Raw genomic sequence first — 16,957 nt, 5'->3', positions numbered from 1 at the left:
CACTGAAAACATTACAAAAGTAATGCATGAATAACTCACTTATAAAGCTAAATAACTTGAAAGTATAGAGACATTACAGGCACTAACAGGCTATTTATAGTAACAAGGATCAACAGCTGGAAATGGGATTTTCTCCTTAGCTCAGTTAGTCTAACAGGTAAAATGTTCCTGGCAATGCTGTTGTAAATATCTAATATATGAAACCATCGCAGCTTGAAAACAGCACGCATTGTCATGCCTTAGTAGTAAAGCGCTGCTGTGACATGTCAGCCTTGTGTGGCCCTGAGCTGCACACTTTACTTCTCCAAGATTTACTTTCTTCTTCATTTCCAGACAGGGTTTCTCTGTGCAGCCCTAGCTGTCCTGGAGCTCACTCCATAGACCAGGGCTGGGTTGAACTCAAAGATCTGCCTGACTCTGCCTCCCAAAGAGATTAAAGAAGTGCAGCGGCGGTGGCGGTTTGCTCAATTTCTTCCTTATTGAGAATTTTAACTGAAATAATGGCATAATGCCCTTGGTACAGCGCCTGGCACATAATTAAATGCTGAATAAACACTGAGTTCTACGGTTATTATTGGTAGGTTATTTCTCTGTCAGTGAGCCAGTTCAAACCAGATTAGACTGTATTGAAGACAGGTTTATTGAGAAGCTGTTCTCCAGTGGGCAACCTCATTGCCCAAAGGAGGAGGCCAGGGAAGCCACCATGGTGGAGAAGAGGGGGAGAAAGGGCAGAAGAGAGAAGGAGAGGGAGGGAGAGAAGAGAGAGAAAGAGGAGTAAAGAAAGAGGGGTAAAATGTCTGGATTATATAGGAAGGAGACTATGCGGGAAGGGCAGCCCAGCCCCGGGGCTGGAAAGTTCAGAATTGGGGGCAGAGTATGCAAGGTAGGGACTGAGGGATGCTGGGAGAACCTGGAGGGCAGGTCTGCTTTGATATGCACCTCAGTGCCTTGTCCCAGGTCCAAAACTAAACAATTATCATTGTTTTCAGCATCAGATACCGGAACCGCACTATCACATGAAATTTACTGGGAAAAGCAAAAGCAGTTTATGTAACTCAAACAACAAAGATCTGGTTGAACCAAAAAGTCAGTTTGTTCATTTACAGTGAGAGAAATGGCTGCTCTGCTGACTGCAATTCACACCCCTACACCCCCACTCAACCCCAGGCGAGAGCACTCCCTTAGGAAACTGGATGAGATTTGGTGTTGGCTTGAGAAGTACCGAGGGAGCCGGGCGTGGTGGCACACGCCTTTAATCCCAGCACTCGGGAGGCAGAGGCAGGCAGATTTCTGAGTTCGAGGCCAGCCTGGTCTACAAAGTGAGTTCCAGGACAGCCGAGGCTACACAGAGAAACCCTGTCTCAAAAAACCAAAAAAAAAAAAAAAAAAGAGAAGTACCATGGGACAAAGCCAGAGAGGTGACTGCTTGCTTGATGCCCAATTTCTCCTTCAACTTCAGACTTCTCTTTCTCTCTCTGCTACAATTTAACACTCCTAAAACAAACCCATACTCACTCTTCTAAACAAACAAACCTTCTGACTTGGCACTGGCTACAAAATAAAGCATCAGTTCTTTAACCTGGCTTCTAAGATCCAAATTAATCTGTTCCCCAAATTCCTATTCTGGTTTGTTTTCTCCTCCTGGCCAACATGACAGCTTTACAGCTTTACTACAGAAAGAGCGGCTTCCCCTAAAACATACCACGCTTATTTCTGATCCCGAGCCAAGGCATAGGCTAGGTCTCCTCATGAGATGTTCCCTCCTCTATGAGCCTTTTCATCATTTCAAAGTATACAAAGACCCTAAGTTGCTACAGTTTGAATTACTGTAATCCTTTGTAGGTTGAGAGGTAGAAGCACCTTCTCGATCTGGCTCAGGGTGACCTGGAACCCACTGTGGAGCACAACTGGTCTCAAGCATGGGACAATTCTCCTGGTCTCACTCCTTTTCACATGTACGTAGAATATAGATATAGATACATTGACTTAGTTACCATAAATCTCTTTTTCTAAGATTTATTTATTTAGGGGCTGGTGAGATGGCTCAGTGGGTAAGAGCACCCGACTGCTCTTCCAAAGGTCTGGAGTTCAAATCCCAGCAACCACATGGTGACTCACAACCATCCGTAACGAGATCTGACTCCCTCTTCTGGAGTGTCTGAAGACAGCTACAGTGAACTTATGTATAACAAATAAATAAATCTTTTTTTTAAAGATTTATTTATTTATTTATTTATTTATTATATGTAAGTACACTGTAGCTGTCTTCAGACACATCAGAAGAGGGCATCTGATCTCATTATAGATGGTTGTGAGCCACCATGTGGTTGCTGGGAATTGAACTCAGAACCTCTAAAAGAGCAGTCAGTGCTCTTAACCGCTGAGGCATCTCTCCAGCTCCAGTTACCATAAATCTTATTTTTCTTAATATGATAACAAAGAAGATAAAGATCAATTTGTATTTTCTCATAAAACAACACATTATTATACATATATTATATACTGAATCTAAATAACTGTATGTGATGCATTAATGACTATTCTGGGATTTATTGAACTAGCCTGAGCAAACCCAGCAACGTTTCCTGTCCTGACATTGTTATGTCTGAACCTTAAATGTCCCCTGAAGTTGAAGGCTCAGTCATCAACCTGCTGTGATACTGAAAGATGGCAGAACCTTTAAGAGACAGAATCTAGGGGCTGGTGAGATGGCTCAGTGGGTAAGAGCACCCGACTGCTCTTCCAAAGGTCCAGAGTTCAAATCCCAGCAACCACATGGTGGCTCACAACCATCCGTAACGAGATCTGGCGCCCTCTTCTGGAGTGTCTGAAGACAGCTACAGTATACTTACACATAATAAAATAAATAAATAAATCTTAAAAAAAAAAAAAAGAAGAGACAGAATCTAGTGGAATGGCACTAGGTTGTCGAGTGTCTCCTCCCCACCCCCACTCCTTGTCTTGACCACTGTGGTGTGCCGCTGCTCTGCTCTGCCACATGTTTTCCCTGCATGTCTCCATGATGTTCTGCCTTGATACTGAGTCAAAAACAATAGAAGCAACTTCTGAAACTGTGAGCCAAAACAAACCCCCTTCCTTTTAAGTTTATTATCTCATCTACTTTGTCCTCCCCACAGGAAGTGACTCATACATTCCTCCCCAGACTCTCAGCATCAAAGCTTCTTTCAGATATCTCCTCTCTGGTTCTGAAAATTACAAGTTTCCTAATTGCTTCAGGAAGCCCATGCCTAACAAAGACCCTTCTCTTTAAACGTTGTTTTGTTTCTGATTTCTTTTACTCTAGTAAACAGGAAACAAGCACCCAGCACATAACTTTTTAATTCGTCTTGATTTTCTGAATATCCCCCACCCATTAGGCATTAAAATGAAGAAATACTTTCCCAGAGTGTTATGTGCCAATTAGCTGATAAAACTGCTGCTGAAGTAATTTTAAAATAAGTAACTCACTAAATGGTCATTGATTTTTCTTTTTAATTCTTAACAAATACCTTAGACGCCTTCAGTGTTCTGGTGTTGTGAGAGAGCTGCACAGTAGCCATCGTGAGGATGAATCAGGATTCTTTCAACAATTCCAACCTGTTAAAAAAATTAGAGACCTTTCCCTAACATAATACTTACTATCTTGTCTTTCCAAAGATGGAAGTGAACTCTAAAACCAAAAATTAAAATCAAGTACAGTTAAGTATAGACAATTTCTCAGACTGTCCTGTTACAAGAAAAATTTACCAAGCCTAATTTTGTAAATACAAAGGGAAAACAGAGCTAAAATGGTTCTTCTTAGCCCTATCAAAATTACAAAAATGAATCTGAATTAGAAAAATTCTTATTTTGAATTTTCTAAATGAGAGCTGTATAAGTTAACTGTAATTTTGGTAGCAAATTTTAATAACCACTTGAATTTTCACTATAAGCTTTTACTCAATCTGGCCTAAAGTCTCTGCATTAAATTTCATCAACTCAATAAAAATCATAAAATAATGTATTCATTCATAAACACATTCTCAGAAGAAAATGAAGTTATAAGTCACCTAAGCCCTCAACAATGTATCCCTCACCTCTGTTGTGCCCTCACAGAGGACCTGTCCTCTTATGTTCAGCAGGGCTCCAAACATTGTTTAGGTTAACTTCAGACTTGTTTAAAAACTCAAAACTTACTCCAAAAATGAAAATAATAAGCTCTAGTGAAGAGATGGAGAATTAAAATCCTCATCACTGCTGACTGGAATGTAAAACAGCCCAGCAGTATACAGGTCCTCAAATTTCTAAACAGTGACACCAGTACCCAGCATTTCCAGTTCTAAGTGTACAACCAAAAGAAATAAACGGGGAGGAAGGAGCGGGGAGGGCCTCCAGCACGTGTACACCCACAGGCAGAGCAGCACTCTTCTTCATGGTCAAAGGGGAAGATGATCCAATGCCTATCAGCAGACAAACAGACAAACGGACAAACAGCCAGGGGCAGTGGCATGCACTGGATGCCCACCTACAGTGCAAGCTGGGGCAGGGCAATCATTTGAGCACAGGAGTCTGTCAGCCTGGACTAGACCCCATCTCAAAAAAAAAAAAAAAAAAAGAAAGAAAGAAAAGAAAAAGGAGCAGATGAACAGATAAACAAAATGTGTTTGTGATACTTAAGGGCTACTCAATCTTTATAAAAGGATGAAATTGCGGTAACATGACACAATGTAAATGAACCTTGCAAGCATAATTCTAGGTAAAAATTAGACAAAGCTAGATACAGAAGGACAAATACATGTGCTTACATATGAGAACCTACATATAAGCAAACATATACAGACAAAAAGTAGGCAAGAGGTTATCTGGACTCGGGTGGGGATAGGAGAAATGGCAGTTTACTAGGGGAGTTTCTGTTCATGATGATGAGATGTTTTGGAAACTGTAAATGGGTAGCAATTGTCACCTGACAGCTGAGTGTGACTAGACTAAACATGGAGAATGGCTAACATGGTCAGTCCCCCACTATGCACATAGATCACAATGAAGAACACAATGGAGTTGGGGAAATCCACAACGATAGATACTGCCAAGTCTGGGAAACATTTTTTAAAAGTCTAAAGGTTAGGAATTAAAAGTGGACTATTCACCCTTTATTTTGCTTCGGTGGAATTTTTTTAAAGTAAATCTTCCCTTTTCTTTCTGAAGGCCTTAATTTTATTTCAATCGGAGGCCTTACTTGAAATAACCTGTTTAAAGAAAGTCCATTCTGGCTCACTCAGGGCAATCTGTTACTTGTTATATTAGCAACTAAGGCAAGATTCTGGAAGATTTTTGCAAATAAGAGGTTAGAATTATTTGGAGACATTGCCACAAGGTGGTGATAGAGACTATAAACAGATACTATTGAATTTCTCTTCGAGTATTTCTTCAAGCAGCACTAGGGGACACTAGTACAGTATTTCTCCAGGAGACTGAGATCTACCGAGTAGCCCTTGAGTAGTCCTTAAAGGTGTTTTCTTTTAGAGTGTAACTGTCGAGTCTGACTCACAGCATCTCCTTTATACTGTAAGAAAGAAGGAAGAAGAAGGAAAGTAGCGATAAGGGTTTAAGTTCCAGTTCTATCCCATTAGAATATAACCTCCTACCGGAGAAGCAGTAAATAGAAGGAATCATGGTTTTTAAATCACTTTTTAATATTGCTAGGATTTTAGCCAATCTTTTTAGATCATAAGATATTTCCAAGGGCATCCGCCCATTAGAACACCTGCATTTTTAAAATATATGAATGACCCAGATGAAATTTATAGTACTGAAAAACAATTCTACCAGGGCTGTTGCATCTGAAAAGGGGTTAAAAAATATTTATAAAACAAGTAAAATTCAATTTTATGCAACACAAATGGATATGTAAGAAAAATCAGCCAACAATGCAATCTAGCAAAAGTAGGCTTTGTAATTATGAAATTTGGGTTCAAATTTGGATTCTATTACCTAGCAGTTGTATAACTCTGGTTAAATTAATTCCTATGAGATTTGGTTTCTGTTTTTGTAACCATAAATACAGACCCAACTTTCAGGTCTTGCTCACTGTACACCTGGAGTAGTAGCATAGGCCAGGGTTTATGGCCTGACACGTGAACTTTCTGAAACAAGCTGCCTAAGATCACATCTCAGTGGGCAGTTTACTATGTAACCTTGGACAAGATGTGGGCCTCAGTTTCTCCATCTGTACAGAAACAGTGTCTACTTCACAGTTATTTCAAGATTAAATTTATTGAACTAACATGGTACTTAGAACGTTTTTGATATACACTTCATTAATGTAAGAAAGTATGTTTGCTTTCAAAACAAAGCACCTGCATATTAGTCTTCCTCTCCTGGTGTTTCCCAGCCTCGGCTCCTCCCACCATCCTCCAGCCTCTTCCTCCTGCCTCTTTTCCTCCTGCCTTCTTGGGATTCCTCAAGTTTCTGTACTAGTAGTCTTCTGTTGTTTGTTTGTTTAACGGTTTTTCTATGTGGTTATTTATTTATTTATTTATTTATTTATTTATTTATTTGACAGTTTTTCTATGTAGGCCTGGCTGTCCTGGAACTCACTCTGTAGACTAAGCTGGCCTTGAATTCACAAAGATCGCCCTGCCTTTGCCTCCTAAGTGCTGGGACACAAGGTGTCCACCACCACTGCTCAGCTTTTTTTAAACTTCTAAACATAGCCACTGAACAAACAAATATACTCCCATTATTTCAATTACTATTTCTAATCTAATGATTGGTGTGTGTATATTCCCAACCCAGGTCATTCTCATGAGTTACTGATCTACAATTCTGCCCATTAGACAATTCCCACTTTGATGGTCTTAGCATGTCCAAATGCTAATTCTTTCCCCTCAAACCCTCTGTTTCCTAGTGAATGACATCATCAAGTACTTAAATCACTCAGTCTGAAAATGTATGACTCAACTCTGCCCTATTTCTTTGCTCAGTCAACTTAGTATTTCTCAAATGTGTCAACTGCTCACTTTCTCCACACTGTTGTCTACTGATACTGGGGGAGGGGTCTTCTTTCCTTGTTATTGTTGAGGCTGCTTTTGTTGTTTTGTTGAATCTCACTACATGGCTCCAGCTTCCTCAAACTGGCTCTATAGTCCAAGCAGCCTTGAACTTGAGAAGATCCTGCTGGCTCCACTTCAGAAGTGCTCGAATTACAGCGAGCCCTTACACTGGGTCTGCCAGCTCTACTTTAGATCAGATCAGCCTCATCTTTTGCCTGAATTGTTGCAACCACCCATCTGCCTGTTGCTGTGCTCAGCCATCTCTCTTCTATGTTTCAGCTAAACTTTTCTCATTACAACCTTTTTTTTTTTTTTTTAAAGATTTATTTATTTATTATATATAAGTACACTGCAGCTGTCTTCAGACACTCCAGAAGAGGGCACCAGATCTCGTTACGGATGGTTGTGAGCCACCATGTGGTTGCTGGGATTTGAACTCTGGACCTTCGGAAGAGCAGTCGGGTGCTCTTACCCACTGAGCCATCTCACCAGCCCCTTCTCATTACAACCTTAACTGTCTTATTATTTCCAAACTGAAGTACTTAACATAGCTCCCCAACTACCCTCAGGGGAAAAAAAATCAAAACTCTTTACCATTGTTTCAAGATTTGCCTCATGCCCTCCTAATTTCTTCAATCATTTCCCCTGATATTTCTTATGCACCAGTCATTTGTGCAGTTTTACTTTCTTTTAACAATATTCTTCTGGTCAGAAACATCCTCTTCTACTTCAAATTACTATCTCCTGGACATGGTTTAGTTTTTCAAGAAACAATGCACCGATTTCTACTATCACCTCTACCAAGCTCAAGTTATGTCCTCGTTGCAATACATAGTATATTATATCTATTTTGTGTATGTGGCTACTTATTGTGAGTTATATTAAGAGTAAAATTATATCTGTTGAGCTTGATATCTTTGAAGGTTTGTTTGTTTGTTTGTTTGGTTTTTAAGTGCTCCAGCTTCAGTGAGAGTCCCTGTCTTAAAAGAAAAAAAAAAAAAAAAAGGTAAAGGAGCTGGGGAGATGGCTCAGTGGTTAAGAGCACAGACTGATCTTCCAGAGGATACAGGTTCAATTCCCAGCACCCACCTGCAGCTCACAACTGTCTGCAACACCAGATCCAGTAAAGTTGATGCCCTCTTCTGGCCTCAGTAGGCACTAGGCCCCCACATACATAAAGCAAAACACCTATACAAGTTATAAAATAATAATACAAATAAAAACCATTTTTAACATCTGACCTCCAAATGCACACGCATTTCCAGGTGTACGAAAACACAGATGTGCACAGAGAGAAGTAAAATGCTCTGGGCTGTATGGTGTGCACCTTTGGGGTGGTACTCAGGAGGGAGGGGCTGGTAATCTCTGAGTTGGAGGCCTGGACAGCAGGGCTACACAAAGACCTAACTCAAAAAGCAAAAACAAAAAAACACGAACAAACAAAAACCATCAAATTTTAATTAAAAAAACTGAAGATCAGAAAGCGAATTTGGTTTGTCAAAGTCCTCCCTGTTAAACCTTTTGCTGAGCGTACGTCAATAAATTATTATCCACCATTTTCACAAATTCCATTTGTCCCTGATAATTCTGCTACTTCATGCTTGCTCGGACTAAGCGGTTCCCACTGTATTAATTAGGTATTTGTTCACGCTCTTTGGTTTTTAAAAATATATTTCTCATGCTAGTTCCATTAATCCATATATTCAACGTTTACTGTGCAATTTGCACTGTTCCAGGTAAAACACAGGATTACAAAAAGTTAAATATGGTCTTTGCCTCAAGAAACGTATGGTCTGATGAAGGAGAAATTAGGCTATCGTCCTAAAAAAAATCTACCACCTTTTAGGGGCAAGCACCACGCTTACACTTTGCTTTCACTAGGTGAGCAGATAACGTACTACACGGCCCATTCATGCTCCTATCATGTGTGTGCATCTAGACTCCACACACGAGGGAAACCTGATGATGTGTCGTTCTAGGTCTGGCTTATTTCACTTAATTTAGTGATCTCCAGTTCCAACTTTTAAAAAAGGCCTAAGTCATTCAGCTATTAAAATGATGGAAATTCAAGGTCTACCAGTTCATTCCTCGCCACCGCATCGCCACCAGCTCTTTGTTTAATGTGTGAAGTTTTTCACCGTCCAGGGTAGGAAACCATGATAGCTGAAGCTTCCGGTCCTCCTTGGCCCTCCGCCACGATGGCACTTCTCCTCAGAGGGCTTTCGAGTTCCACAGATGAACCCAGGCAATTAAAAAGAACAGAGAAGTGTGAACTCGAAGACCCCAGAACCCACCTGAACGCCTTCCTCCGGGGACCCCGCGTGTGAACACGCGGCGAGGCCTTCCCCGCCGCCTTTACCTCAGCAGAGGCCAACGGCTTTTCCTGGCAAAAGCCCACCCCTTGGCTTCACGACTTTCCGGCCGGCCAGGGCCACAGGAGTCTCCTCACGCCTAACTCTAAGGTTTGCCCCTCAGCAGGCCTTGCTCTACCTCATGAATATGCAAAATAGGGCAGCCGGCAGCCTACCCACCCGGGCCGTGGGCGGGGCCTGCGTTCCCTCGGTGTGGGGAGCCTTGGAGGACTGCGGACTGTGAGCCCCCTTGCATCACCTACATAACCAGAACTGAGGAGAGGCAGGGTATGGCTGATGGGGACAGTACACCTGATGGGGGTTCTCCAAGATCTGAGGCTAGAGCCTGGGAAGGCCTGGACTCAACCAGAGCGCTTTGCAGTCCCCGGGGCTTTGCAAGTCTCTTTCCTAGACTTGGACCCCACTCTACTCTTCTACTGTAGTGTTTAATTATGCGGCTAAAACTTGCCTATATTAACCCTTTGTGCTTCACCTATCTTAGCCCCCCCCGCCCCCCCCGCCTTCCCAGATATCCTTTCGTGTGCGTGTGTGTGTGTGTGTGTGTGTGTGTGTGTGTGTGTGTGTGTGTGTACTAGGGAGCAAGAGGGAGACAAAGCCAGAAGCAGAGACACCTAGGAGAGTCCGGAGTGGTCATGATGACCCTGAGTCATGTGAGGAGACGGGGGAGGGTATGAGAAAGAGGAGAAGGGGAACCAGGTGCAATGACCAGGGGGCAAAAAAAGGGGGGGTGACCAAAATGGTTGGATTATATATGGAAGTGCACCCCAGCCCCTAGGTGTAGAGTTCAGGGTAGGGACAAGGTATGCCAGACAGAAAGGCCCTGGTTGGACTGAGAGATGCCTGGGAGAACCTGGTGGCCATGTCTACTTTTATATGTTAAATAGGCACCTCAGCCATTTGTCTGGGTTTGAGACCTAACATAAACCACAATCCAGGTAAAAATAGTTTAGATTTTTTCAACCTTTGCCATAGTTAAGTGCCCCTCCCTCTAATCTTGACAATCAAAATGGTTTCTACACTGCCAGCAGTCCCTCCTTCCAACTAGGTTCTGTTTGGATCCTGTACTTTCCAGAAGTAACTTTTTATTTGGTTTTAAAGGTCCATTCCAGTCTCAGAATTAACTTTCCTGGTTGGACCCTCAGACTCCCCTCTATACTGCCTGTCTGTCTTTGTTTTCCTTTGCTGTAGTAAAGACATCATGACCAAAAGTAACTTAGAGGAAGAGAGGGCATATTTTACCATACAGCTTACACAGCATCTTGAAGAGAGGTCAGAAACTCAAGCAGGACAGGAACCTAGAGGCAGGCTCTGCAGTAGAGGCCACAGAAGAATGTTACTTACTGCCCTGCTTCCTCAGGCCTGCTCAGCTTGCTTTCTTACACAACACAGGACAGCCCACAGAGGGCTGAGCCCTCCCACATCAGTCAAGAAACTGTCCCCACAGACTTGATCACAGGCCAGTCTAATGGAGGCAATCTCTAACTGAAGTTCCCTCTTCCCCAATGACCCTGGCTTCTGTCCATTCGACCAGTACATGCATGCATGCCTGTGTGCCTGCAGACATATGTGCACACACTCTCCTAATTATCATCTGCTTTGCAGTCTGAGCTCAGCCAACCACCGCCATGTTCAAAGGCCTTCTGTCTTGCCTTTACACTAATGGCCATCTAACATATTCACAGAGCTATTTTCTCATGTTTTTTTAAATTATTATTCTATTTCTTTCATGGCATTTAATAATGGGTTTCTTTCTTACCCTGCTCAATCTAGAATGTGTGTGAGCTAAACAAACAAGCTTCATCAGAATATCTCCAGATATTCAGTACAGTACCTGGCAAATGGTAGGCACTTGACAAACATTGGTGGGTCAAATGTGCTGGTGTGTGTCTGGAATTCTCAGCCATTAGGGAGGTTGAGACAGGAGGACCTCTCTGAGTAGCTTAGTAAGTAAGGTCCTGCCAATAAATACATGCATATATGCATACATACTGTACTGGCTAGTTTTGTGTCAACTTGACACAGCTGGAGTTATCACAGAGAAAGGAGCTTCAGTTGAGGAAATGCCTCCATGAGATCCAACTGTAAGACATTTTCTCAATTAGTGATCAAGTGGGGAGGGCCCCTTGTGGGTGGTGCCATCTCTGGGCTGGTAGTCTTGGTTCTATAAGAGAGCAGGCTGAGCAAGCCAGGGGAAGCAAGCCAGTAAGTAACATCCCTCCATGGCCTCTTCATCAGCTCCTGCTTCCTGACCTGCTTGAGTTCCAGTCCTGACTTTCTTGGTGATAAACAGCAATGTGGAAGTGTAAGCTGAATAAACCCTTTCCTCCCCAACTTGCTTCTTGGTCATGATGTCTGTGCAGGAATAGAAACCCTGACAAGACACATACATACATGCATACATACAAGTGAAAAGAGGCATCATGGCTATATAGCTCAGTAGAGCACCTGGCCCAATCAGCATGCAGCCCTCAGGTGAATCCTCAATATCCCAGAAATAAATAGGGAACATCAGTGAGATGAACCGATCACTTCCCCTTTCTTCCTCCTAAGTTTGTTTTCCGTGTTTCTCCTCCTTGCCATTGCTGGCTCCTTGTAATTTTTGTTTAAAACATGAAGGATGTAGGGCAAGTGCGCTGTGCGGCCAGACAGAAAAACTGGTAAGGCTGAGTGAGCTCAGGCCCCGGGAATCTCAGAGACTTGAGCTCCCTACCCATTTCTGTACCTGCTCTGGAACAGGTAACCATGACAACCCACTGAGAGGACCATGGTAATCAGTCATGTAGCATAAACACCTAGAGTTCTCCATGCTGATGAGGTATCCTAGATAAGGCCTCCAGAATTCAGCCAAGGAGCTGCCCTTCCTGGCCATTCCTTCCTGCAAACGGTATTTAATCCCTGGTTCACCCTGAATAAATGTATACTTTCACATTCACCATCAAAGAAACCAGTATGAACAATCATGATCATTTCATCACTAAAGGCCGATGGAGGGAAGGCCTTCATCTTGAAGAGCCGCTTCTCAATCTCCTGAGAAGGCCTTCTCTCTTCCAACCTTCCATACTCTCAATTCCTACTCAGAAGCAAACCAGAAGAACCACCTGCCCTTCCTCCTCCTCTTTCTCCTCTTCCTCTCACTCTTCCTCTTTCTCCTCTTCCTCCCACTCTTCTTCATCTTCCTCTCCTCCTCCTCCCCCTTCCCCTCCTCCTCCTCCTCCTCTCCCTCCTCCTTTTCCTTCAGCATCTTCTTCCCTGGGCTCTGCCTTCCCCTTCCCAACCTTTGCATGGACATCCTGAGGGGAATCGTGGACCAGGGACCCCTGTCCCTGACTCCCAGTGTATGCCGGTAGTGCCTGGGTACACAGGAGATGGGGAACCACAGCACTCATCGCAGACTCCACTGTTCCCATTGTCTCCCCCTTCGCTTCACACATGAGAGGTTAAGTGTTTGCTCGTTCCCTGAGCTTGTTAGGAGAGCAAATCACAAAGACAACCCTTGGTCTCACATCTCTCATTTCAAGGGTTTTCTGTCCATAGCTGGGGTTGTTTCTAATTACTCTTCTGTGAGCCCAACTTACAACTCAAACACGGAAATCCCCGTCAAAGACCTGCTTCTTATCTGCTAATGTCTTGAGCTTTTTCTGCTCTCGGATCAAGTTTATACTGGGATGTGCACCCAGGGAATGAAAAAGTGCAGTATGAGCCACCTGCCCTTCCTCCTCCTCTCCCTCCCACTCTTCTCTTCTTTCTATACTGCCTCTTCTTCTTCTTCTTCTTCTTCTTCTTCTTCTTCTTCTTCTTCTTCTTCTTCTTCTTCTTCTTCTTCTTCTTCTTCTTCTTCTTCTCCTCCTCCTCCTCCTCCTCCTCCTCCTCCTTCTCCTCCTCCTTCTCCTCCTCCTTCTCCTCCTCCTTTCCTTTCCTTAGCAATTTTTTTTAAACATCCTTATTGTCAGAATTTTTCTCTTTGTCAGAAATTGGCAGTTGTTAAAGTTCTGATGGCTGGGGGGGTGGGGGGGTGGAGAGATGGCTCAGAGGTTAAGCGCACGGACTGCTCTTCCAGAGGTCCTGAGTTTAATTCCCAGCAACCACATGGTGTCTCACAACCATCTGTGATGGGATCCAATGCCCTCTTTTGATGTGTCTGAAGACATGACAGTGTACTCATATACAATAAATAAATAAATAAAATTTTAAAGTTCTGACAGCTGGAAGTTAAATGGCACATGAGACAGATGAAAAGAGGAGTGGGCTATTGGAGAGGGCTTCACAGCCCAACCTTTCTCTCTTTAGAAACATTGGCATCATTGTCTATCAGTCCCTAGTTAGAACCTGGCTCCAGGTCTGCTGTGGAGTTTCTCCTTCCCTGTTAGAAGGAATTTGCTTTATCTCTGCTCGGCTCAATTTCCTTGTCTACAGACATCGTCTGGTTAGCAGACTCTTAGAATGTGAACTCTTAGAATCTTTCTCCTAAAGCATGTTATGGCATACTGCATCACAGGAAGAGCATGGGTTACTGAAAGGTAGCTATTTAGACTGCCTAAAACTTTGCACATTACATGCAGTTTAATCCTGGGAATCATTTGAGGGTTCAAAATAGACATCATATTGAAAATAAAGTGTACTCCAAAGAGGACATCTCTAGAGGCACCGTCTCCTCTATATACACAAATGATACCAAATATGAAGGGCGGAGGTTAGCCACCAGATAGGCAGGGTGGGGGTGGTAACTTGCTTCCAGCCTTCATTAGGTCTCCTGAAACACCACAGCCTTCAGTCCTGCCACAGGCACTGTGGTGTGCTTGTCCTTCATCTGCAAGCACTCTGGTTGGCTATGGAGATCTGGGAGACAATGACTCAGACCCTGGGATGTTTATAGATTAGTGAGAAAGGTGGAGCTACAACCACATTAGAAACAGAAAATAGTTTGTAAATCGCAATGGGGTAGAAGTGTAGGACAGTGGGCAAAGAAGGAAAATGGTCCATATTGGCTATCCAAACAGCTTCCCGAGAGGAGGCCTTTTAGAAGGAGAGAGTGTATATAATTCCCTTGATCTGTTCTTTGGCAATGGCTTAATCATTTCAAATCAATACCAGAAGACATCTGACCACCACAGGAGAACCAGGAGAGACAAGATGGTGTGAGTTCCTTTCCTTGCAGTGCCGGAAGCAGCGTGCTCCTGAACACTAAGTGTTGCCTGTGATGTCCTAAGCGCCTCAGTCACAGTTCAGAGCAGAGCTGAGTGGATCAAGTCCCCTGCCATCTTTGTTTTCTTCCTTAAACTAAACGTGGCCCTTTTGTGCTTCCTGTATGCCTTCAAGTCCTCTCATGTCTATACTAGGTTGCTATTTTATTTCATATTTTATTTTGGTTTCTAAGGATCATTCACTTAGGTTATGGTTTGGATCTTAAATGTTCTCCATATATTAAAAGCTTAGTGGCCAGCTTGTTACACTGTTGGGAGGTGGTAGAACTTTTAGGATGCAAGGGTAGATGGAAGGAAGGTAGGTCACTGTGGGGTGGCCTGGGCCTTAGCTTCTCTTCAGCTTCTGTGGCAGAATGTGTGGTCTCCCTCTATGGTGCACTACCTCCCCTTGGGCCCAGAAACAAAAGTGCCTACCAAACAGTTGACATAGTAAGCCAAAACACATTTGTAAACTGTTTCTCTCCAGCACTTCAATCATGGATGGAAAATTAAGGTAAGTGGCCATGCGGTTTATAAGGAATCCTTCCTTGGTGCTCAGGGCAGATTGGGAAGCAATACTGGAGTCCCAGGAGTTTTAGCATCATAGGAAGGAGAAGCCAAATAACTGATTAAGAGAACTCAAGTTTTGAATGAAGCCTGCGTGTGTGTGTGTGTGTGTGTGTGTGTGTGTGTGTGTGTGTGTGTGTTTACATATTTATGATTGCCAACTTGGCTGAGCTTCTGAACTTTCATCCTTTGGCAGCTAAAGAGAAGCCAATCAATATGAAACAAACTCCCAACTGTTAAGTCCAAATACAAATCCCTGCTCTTTCTGACCCCATCCTGTCAGCCTACAAAATATGGCTTCCTATGGAAGCGGAGTCTACTGTGGCCTTCGTGCCCACTCAGAGGTGCATATCAACTCCTGCCCACTTGGGGCTAATTCTTCTGTCTGGTAGAGGATCTCCAAGTGGATTGAGTGCTTCCAAGAAAGCCAGGGTTTAATGAGCTGGGACAGGAAGTGACAGGAGTGGTGAGTGACAAGCTGCTTTGCTGATTGCTTCAGTGCCCAGATTAAGAAATTCTGTCAAGGGAGACATCAAGTCTTCCAGCATCATAGAAGTAATGTTTGCCTACTGGGTTCTGTTTTCTACTGAATATCAAGGTTTGATGACATGTAAAATGATGTTTCTTCTTCATAATTATCACTTAATATGGGAAGTTTTAAATAAAGAAATAATTTTGAAACTGGCTTTCTGTGGTTGGCACTGAGAATATCTGCACTGGTGTTGGAAAATGACAGTTACCAAAAACTGATTTCAAATTCCAGTGAGGCCACATTGCAGCCTCAGCCCTCAGAGGTTGTTTTTCTCTCCCCAAGTTCACACTTAACAAGTGATGATTAGATTGTAGTCTCTGATGGAGAGGGCCTATAATTTAAGACTTAAAATTCTCAAGATCTTAGCACAGACTGAACATAATATCGTAAGAAACATGGATCGGGCTTTTAAAAGATCTTTTCTGATTAAAGAAACAAGCGTCTAGTTCTTTCCTGGGAGCACTCATAGGAAAATTACTGATATCACTTCAGAGTGGGAGGAAAAGACAGTGGTAAAGGCAGTGTTGGGGCATTTGCTGGATAGACAGTCTTCTTCCTGGAAAGCTAGATGCCCATGGGTGCCCTAGTCCTAGTGCATGCATGTGTGCCTGTGCAAGTGTGTTCATGTGGGTGCACTTGTGTGCATATGTAGACAAAGGCCCCAACGCTTGGCCTCAGGTAGCATGCATTCCTCAGGAGACATCTACCCTGTTTTTTCAGACAAGGTTTCTTCATTGGTCTGAGACTTTCTAGTTAGGCCAGGCTGGTTGACCATCAAGCCCCAGGGATGCACCTGTCCCTGCCTCTCCAGCATTGGGGGTTCAGGCACACACCACCACACCTGATTTTTTTTTTTTAATGTGGGCTCTGGAGATGGAACTGGAGTGTCTGTGTGGCAGTCACCTTACTGGCTGAGCTATCTTCCCACCCCCAGGAGCTGTGCTTTCAAATGTGCCAGGCCCTGTGCTAACTTCGGTTCTGTGAGGACCCTGCATGGAAGGTTATGCAAGAAGGGGAGAACAGACAGGAGACCTGTACTTTCTAATAACTTATTGATGTCACCCTTTCCTGATGAAGACTGCCTACACATGAGACATGTTGAATTGATGTTTTGTTGTTGGAAGAATCTAAATCCAAGTGATTTTCAGGGTTGTATTCAAGTTAGGCATAATACAATTTATATTTAAAAAGAAATACTGTTAATGTCCCATTTTGGTTGTTTATTGTTGTTTTGTAGGTGGTTGCTTTATTTTTACAGTTCTGAAGATTAAACAC

At 43.1% G+C, this 16,957-nt stretch overlaps 1 protein-coding gene across 1 annotated transcript in view; it reads right to left on the bottom strand.

Annotated features, from left to right (window-relative positions):
- The window catches only part of Hormad2 (HORMA domain containing 2), a 95,759-nt gene extending 86,292 nt beyond the window's left edge, over positions 1-9,467 (bottom strand). The window contains 2 exon segments of the mRNA XM_021177751.2: positions 3,510-3,597; positions 9,326-9,467. Of these exon segments, the coding sequence (XP_021033410.2) occupies positions 3,510-3,560 (51 nt within the window). The 5' untranslated portion in view covers positions 3,561-3,597; positions 9,326-9,467.
- Between the last annotated feature and the right edge of the window lie 7,490 nt (positions 9,468-16,957).

This window comes from Mus caroli, unplaced genomic scaffold, assembly GCF_978045245.1.
Source record: "Mus caroli unplaced genomic scaffold, Mus_caroli_1 scaffold_13, whole genome shotgun sequence".
Lineage (NCBI taxonomy): Eukaryota > Metazoa > Chordata > Mammalia > Rodentia > Muridae > Mus > Mus caroli.
Note: the sequence above shows the minus strand (reverse complement) of the source record. Positions and strands in the feature narration are given on the sequence as shown.